This window comes from Phoca vitulina, unplaced genomic scaffold (assembly GCF_004348235.1).
Source record: "Phoca vitulina isolate PV1807 unplaced genomic scaffold, GSC_HSeal_1.0 scaffold32, whole genome shotgun sequence".
NCBI lineage: Eukaryota > Metazoa > Chordata > Mammalia > Carnivora > Phocidae > Phoca > Phoca vitulina.
The window spans coordinates 4,399,677-4,407,286 of record NW_022589735.1 but is presented as its reverse complement, the minus strand read 5'-3'; the positions used below and the strand labels follow the sequence as shown (position 1 = coordinate 4,407,286).

The following is a 7,610-nucleotide window of genomic DNA, read 5'->3' as shown; positions in this document are numbered from 1 at the left end:
CCAGCGGGCAGAATGAGCCCTATCTGGGTAGAGATAGGCAAAGGGAATAGTTTCCCCAAAGTGGCAGAGGCCCCCACAGCTATCCAGGAGAGTGAATGTCCCACTCCTTCCTTCTGGGGAGATGAGGGGTGGGGAGATAGGGAGGCCATCAGGGAAGGACCTGGCTCTCCCCAAGGTCAAGGCCATCCCACATCATCCCCTAGTCTTCAATGCAGAAGATACAAGCTGGGGTTCCAGGAAACTCTCTACAGCCTTCTGGTCTTTGGTTTCCCGAGCGCCAACCAGAGGCTAGAACCCACTCAGTGATAAGATCCAGCTGGAACTGTCTGCCCCACCTGGCAGTGGTGGTGGCTCACTGAAATCCTCCTCTCCATTGGCCTCTCTGCAGGGTTCCTTCTCTGCCTGCCCCTCAGCCTCTCAGATGGATCCTCCCCAGGGCTTGGACCTGCTTCCTCTTCTCCCTTCTCCTTGCTTTTCCTCCTTCTCTTTTCCAACGGAGGTGCCCCAGAGACCTCGTCTAGTCCACCACACATGCTAGTATGGTGACTCAAATCTGTATCTCCGGTCCTCACGCCTCCCCTGGACTCCAGTCCTGTGAAGGCAGCTCCTTCCAGGACCTCTCCACCTGGAAATATAGGTGGCTCAGCAGGCATGATGTGAACACAACCGGAGTCACGCCTCACTCCCCACTGGCACCCCAGTGTGCGCCTTCCCAGTGTGCTCATCACGCATCCAGTCATCCCATCTGCAAGCCTTGGTTGTCTCTTACCACCTGCCTCACTCCCTTACTCTCCAATGCCCACGGGATTTCCAAATCTAGTCAATGCTACCCTGCAATCTCCCTGAAACCTGTCCTCTCCTCCCTACTCCCTCTGTTCCCCCAAGTCAGGCCCCCAATAGCTTTTACTGCCCTATAAATAGGAGGTGCCCCTGCCCCCATCCCCTCAACTGCTCTGCTCCATGACTCTCCCTGTACCCCCCACTCTGATTATCCCTCTTTTTCTTCCTTTCCATCAGCGTTCTAACATGTCCAAGCCTCTTTTGATTTTGTCTTCCCCTGACTTTCCCCTTCCCCTTCCCTTTCCAGACAAGATTCTTGAAAGAATCGTCTATACTCAGTACTTGCGTCTCCACCCCACCTGCCCTCTGTCAAACCACCACAGTCTGGCTTCAGCCATCCTGCTGCCCACAGCCAAGTCCCCAGGGGCTCTCTGTTTGCAACACAGCAGGCTCTTTGGGTCTGTCATGTGGGCAACATAACTGCGAACAGCCCCTCCTTGTGGGCCCCCCTCCCCAGTGACAGCAGCACACTCCCCATCTCCTTCTGCTCCTGTCAGCTCCGTCACCTGCTTTGTGGCTGCTCTGTGCCCTGCGTCCTCACCATCATGGCCATCACCCATCTCCTGCTCTGTCTGCCCTCCCCAAGAGTTCATGCGCTCCCACAGCTTTGGCTTCATGTGTGCCCAGGGTGACTCCCACATGTGAATCTCCACCCCCTCCCTCCTGGAGAGCCACATCCTACGTCCAGCTGTCTGTGGGACACTCCACCTGGATGAATCACAAGCGCGTCAAACTCAGTGTGTCCAAAACTACTTACCCTCTCCTGGCAAACCTGCAACCCCGTCCGTGTCCCTTATTGTAAAAATGGTGTGGCCACCCACCAAGATGCCCATGCCAAGAGCACCTTAGTCATTGTGCCTTCTCCTTCTCCCCTCCTTCTTACAGCCTCCAAGTTCTGCTGAGTCTGTTACCTCCTACACACCCCTCGAGTTTGCCCACCTCTCTGCATGCCCACCTCCACCACTGATGGTCCAGCTCTCATGTGGCCGCCCTCCTAGTCACCTGACCTTCTTGCCTCCAGTCTGACCCTGCTTTATCTGAGCGTCTCTTAGCCTGTTCCTGACACTGATCATGTCATTTGCCTGCTTTTCCATCACGAGCAGCGCCAGGGACCTGGTAGGTGATTAATAGGTGCTTGGGCGAATACCGATGGCCCGTCCCATGTGAGGATTTGCAGAGGTGCTCAGAGCTCCTCCAGGGCAGAAATCTTGTCCCTTCCATCTCTTTGCAGCATCTGTCAGGCACAGAGTATTGCAGAGAGGTTTACGGACAGAGAATGAGTGTGCACCAAGGTGAGGGACCCCACCCGTCTCCGGGGGTTCCCAGGGTAGCTTAGCGTCCAGCAAAACCTGCCGCAGGTATTTTTGGCTTCCGTCAATCCTACGGTTTACTCCTTACCTAACTTTCAGTTAGCAAGCCAGGGGTGAGGGCTGTTCCCCAAACGCAGAGGCAAGTGTGAAGGGAGTGCGGTGGGCATCCCCAGTGCCGCGCTCTCCCAGAGTTTTGTAGCCGGAGGCCAGGGAGGGATCTCTGGGCTGGGGCGCTGCAGGCCTGGAGGAGAGAGAGGTGTGAGGAGCCCGGCCCCGCCGCCCCCCCACCCCCCGCTGCCAGCACCCCCCCTTCCCACCAGAGGGCCCGTGGCCCCTGGGGAGGGCGCCGCGGGGGGGAGCGCGGGCCGGGAGCTGTGGGAGCCGTGGGAGCCGTGCGTGGGTGCCGCGCAGCGGGGGCGGGGGGGGGGGGCCCTGGCGGGGCCGGAGGCGGGGGCGGCGGGCGCCCGGCTTCCCCGCCCCTCGCGGCCGCTCCCTCCCGCTCGCCGCCTACTTAACCTGGCCCGCGGCGGCGGCGCTCTCACTTCCCGAGGTCCGCGGCCTCTTGCTCCATGGCGCTCCTCGTGCGGCTGCTGCCCCTCGCCCTGGCGCTGGCCCTGGGCCCCGCCGCCACCCTGGCGGGCCCCGCCAAGTCGCCCTACCAGCTGGTGCTGCAGCACAGCCGGCTCCGGGGCCGCCAGCACGGGTAAGCCGGCCGCCGCGCTGGGGGGTGGCCGCGGGCCGGGCCGGGGGCGCGCTCGGGACAAAGCGCAAACGCAAAGCAGGCGGCACGGGCACCGGGAGGGACCGGCCCCGCACGGGGTGGACCGGGGGCGGTGGGGGGACCCGGAGGGCACGTCCGCCGGGGAGGCTTTGTAGAGGAAGGGATGGGAGAGCTGACCAGCAACACTCCCCATCGGGCCAAGAGCGCTGGACGGCCAGGGCTTTCAGCTTCCTCTCCCAGGAGGAGGAAGGGGGAGTTGGCGGCTCTGCCCAGAATAACCGTGGAAAGGTGGCCAGGGCAGAGAGGAAGCCCACCAGCAGGACACGTATTCCAGTGGGGCCAGGGCTTGTCTGGAGAGCGTCTCCACAGGTGGCACTGGGCCACACAAGCTGGCACCGGCCAAAGCCCATAGGCTCCTGTTCACCTGGCCAGGCTCTGTGCCCACCACCAGGCACCTCATCTCCCCTGCCAGATGAAGAGCAGAATTCCATGCCCCCCCCCACCACGGTACAGACTGGGAAACCGAGTCCGGAGAGGACACATCACTTTCCTACAGTCCTGCAGCCAAGATTGGAATCTGCCTTAAAACAGTAGCTGGGATTATAAATGTGGGACATTATCATTGTGGATATTCCTCTGAGACACTGATGATGTGTTGGCTTTAGGTGGTAAACCCAGGCAGAGGGTCTGACCTGGTAAAGACCCCGGCCCAGATCCAGACAGGGATGGCTGGCACTTCTACATTCCGAACTAAGCCATCGTGCCTCACACTTAACCAGGCTTGGCCATAGCTTCCAGCCGACCTGGTTGCTTCAACTCTTTTTTCACAAGGAGGTAAAACTGTATGTGGATAACGTCACGTGGTAGCCCACATGCCCCTGGGCCTTAGCAGGAGCTCAGATGCCATTGGGTCTGGCATTGGAACCCAGGAGTGCCTGGACTGCCACATCAGTGGACCAATGTGTACTCAAGTCACACTCACTGTTGGGGGTGACTAGAGTTGACTTCAGAGGCCTTACAAAGCCTTGGCTCCCCACCCTGAGGAGGACCCTGGGTGTGGGTGCAGGCTGCCCCTCATCGGGAGTAGTCGTCCTTGTGCCCTCTGCCTGTGGCCTTATATATGGGCTTACTTGGCCCATCAGGTGCACCCCTCCTGAGTGGAATGAAGGCAGGGTGAGCCGCAGCCTCAGTGCCCTCCTGAAAAGAGTAGAGCACTAGGACATGCCCAGGGGTCTTTAGGGCAGGGGGAGAATCACCTTGGACTTAGGCTGTGTGTGCAGAAGGGTGAGGGGCCAGCTCAGGAAGGTGAGGGGCCTATGAGGCATAAAAGTCCAAATGTGTGCCACTGGTTTTCTCATTGTCTGTGCCCAGCTCACCTTTGTCCTCCTGCCTTTCCTGCCAAAGAAGCGTGTTCTGCTCAGGTGCCACAGTCTGCCTGGGAGGTTTCTGTTCCCTCCGTATCTTAGCCACTAAGTCAGGAGAAAATCCGGATAGCGTGCCCTGCAGCACTGTCACCCAGAATGGTGTCTCTGTGCACACCACAGTGAAGCTTCCCCAAAGGGGTTGCTGGGCTTCCACCAAGAATCATCTCTACAGAAAACCTACTTCCCTTGGGAGCCCAGAAGAGACACTGACCACCTGGAAAATACTGGTTTTTTAATTTAATTTAATTTTTTTTGCAAAGCAAGTGTTCTTTATTATGAATTTCAGATATTAGATCAACTTCCTCTGTACCCCTCCTCCCCATGCCTCCGCAGGCTGATCTTGTTGTGGCCCTTCTTAGGGTGCCGTAGGAAAGGCCTGTAGAGATCTGTGATGGGCAGAATGGTCTGAGAAGTCACGCCTGCACCCCCTCCCCAGTAAAATGTGGGTGCGCGGGCAGATGAACTGTCACAAAATGGTTGTAGGCACGGTTGCGTTTTACTGTGACCTCAGTGTCCCCGAAAGTACCACGGGTCTGCCCGGCCTTGCACATGGGTGTGGTGCCCTGTGCAAAAGGCACGACCTTGTCCAAGCTCCAACCGTCCATTCACAGTGAGAAGTGGTGAAAAGGGAAGAAAAATCTCTGCTGTTTTAAGGCCATGCAGTGTGCTCCAAGACCTGAGGCAGAGCCAGCAAGCGTGCCTTGACCATGCACGTGCGCACGGCGCTCCATCACCCCACACCCCGTTGCTTGCGTCTTCACCACCACCCGGGAGATCTGCTGTTCATGTTCCCATTTTACAGATGGAGAAACCGCAGCTTAGTGGGATGGCGTGACTTAGTTCCAGCGCAGAGAGCTGTTGGGAGAGTAGAGACTGTGACGTGCTCTCCCGACTCCTGGCTGCACCCATGTTGCTATAGAGAGGGAAAAAAATACTGACAGAGAAATAAAAATGCATTTGCACTTCTGACTATCTATCTGCCTCCCAAACTGGACTGGATTTCCTGAAGCACTTGATTCTCAAATCCAAATTGAACAGCAGAGCTGTTGTGCTGGAGGCAGAAGGCCCAGAAATGGCTAGGTCATCTCGATTAAACTTCAGCCTAGATTTCCTGTGCCTACAGCCCGCCCCTCCCACCCCTGCTGTGAGAGCGAGCCCCCCCCACCCCTGCCCCCAACCTCCGCTCCTGTCTCAAAGGGCCGAAGCAGTGGAAACACTCCACAGAGGAATGTTGGAGCCACATCCACAAGAGACTCACTGAAGATTCGCCAACCGCCTACAGAAAGTTGCAGGGAATTCATCGACAGTAATTGTTTCCTGCTCGGTCTCATAGAAGAGCTTCTGAGATTGTACAGCAACAAACAGTACCTAAGGCTGGAGCATGGCCAGTGGGGACTCACTGGGGTTATTTGGGGACGGCTGTAATCTCTGAATCCCAGGCAGCTAACAGAGGAGCAAAGGAGCTTCCGTTAGAATCCTCTGGAGGCTGTGGGCATCTGGTCAGACCCAGTTAGGGCTAAGGGGACACGGGGGCTTACCCCTAACTTCCCTTGCCCTCCGCTTCCTATACTGACTCACTGATACGTAGTGTGCCTCCTTGGGCCACTCATCTGTGCCTCCTGAGCCACAAACTGGGCAAGAGGTGACATCCATGTGGGAGAAGAGAGGGCAGAGAAGTGAAGTGTCAGTGCGCCCTCCTACCCAATAACCTGACTCAGTATTTGAGAACTGCCCACGTTCCCACAGCTAGCAGGCCGGGGATGGTGGGCACAGCTCTTGCTGAAGTAGCCCTGTCTTCCTGGCAGCAAGTGATGGCTACAGAGTGCATTTTTAAAGTAGTAGAGGAGCTGAGATGTAAGAGTGACACCTGAATTTCTCAGGACACAGAGGTTTTGTGGAAGCCTCAGGCTCTTTGCTTTGCTTCCCTCTGACTTGTGTTTCGGCCAATGAACTTCCTGCCTCAGGTCAGGAAGACCCCCTTCCAGATGTCACCACGCAGCCACAGCTAGGTCCTTTCCCCACGGGCTCCTAAGGGCGATCCTGCCACCACATGGCCTGAGCATGGTCTGGATCATGACTTGGTACATTGATTAAAAAACATAGAAACCAACCCCCGTAGCTGTGGGAAGGAAGGCTTCTCAGCAGAATCGTGGGCATTGCAGTCGGCTTTTCCAGAGTTCCCGAGGACTCCTCTGAGTGGGTGGTCCTGGGAGCAGTATTTTCAGCAAGGCCATTCCAAACTCTTTCTTCACCCCGGCCCAGTGCTAGGCCCCATCTGGGACGTAAAAGAAAGAACAAGGTGGGGAACCTTGTTCCTTGGAGGGTCATCGGAGAGAAGAGAGATACGTCCTCTGATCAGTGTTAGATTCTGTTTGGTACCAAGCATCAAACAAGGGCCATATTCCAGGTCAGAGGTGCACGGAAGAGTGTCACCTGGGGCCCTGGAGGAAGGCTTTCTGGGGACAGTGGACTCAGGCTGGGGTCTAAATAGTGAATGACGGAGAGTCCAGTGGGAGAGCATCTCCTAACGAGGTCCTGACCACAGTCAGCATGGCTGTGTTCAGAGCCAAGTTCCTGGCTTGGGGACGCAGAGTATGTCTGTGTGGACCTGCCTGGGAGGTGCCAGGTCCAGACCTTGGCCTCCCCTCATGACAGTGGGGCTGGCTCTGTGCCCCGGGAGGCTGCGTTAGAGCCTGTGGACCTGTGGACATTTTGGCTCAGTGGGGGCTGGGGGTACAGAGAAAGGCTGGGAGCTTCTCTCAAATCTGCCTTGCTTAGCAAACATACTCCTTGGCTCATTGTCTCAATCTGTAGCATGTGATCTAAACATTTTGAGACACTTTTATCTACGCATACCAAATACCTGTGTCAAAGAAGAATCCTTACGTGAAACGATGTCCGCATGTGAGATACACTTTGACAATATTTAATGTGGTAGGAAACTTGCAGGGGGATAGAAATCGTTAGAGACAGTTTCCACCCCTGAAGTACCCCCCTGAAACCATCACTGAAGTGACTGTATAACTTCTCCACGTCTAGAACATTCTCATGACCCAGGAGGGCCCACGTGGGGGGCAGGGCATGGTGGTGGGGTAGTCATGCTGCCCATCTTTCTAACACAGCTGCTTTCTTTTTTTTTTTTTAATTTTTTTATTGTTATGTTAATCCCCATACATTACATCATTAGTTTTAGATATAGTGTTCCATGATTCATTGTTTGTGCATAACACCCAGTGCTCCATGCAGAACGTGCCCTCCTCAATACCCATCACCAGGCTAACCCATCCTCCCACCCCCCTCCCCTCTAGAACCCTC

At 56.4% G+C, this 7,610-nt stretch overlaps 1 protein-coding gene across 1 annotated transcript in view; it reads left to right on the top strand.

Moving 5' to 3' along the window:
• Window positions 1-2,686: 2,686 nt before the first annotated feature.
• Window positions 2,687-7,610, top strand: part of TGFBI (transforming growth factor beta induced) — a 32,578-nt gene continuing 27,654 nt past the window's right edge. The window contains exon 1 of the mRNA XM_032425232.1: window positions 2,687-2,853. Coding sequence (XP_032281123.1) covers window positions 2,720-2,853 — 134 coding nt within the window. The 5' untranslated portion in view covers window positions 2,687-2,719. The remainder of the gene's footprint in view (window positions 2,854-7,610) is intronic.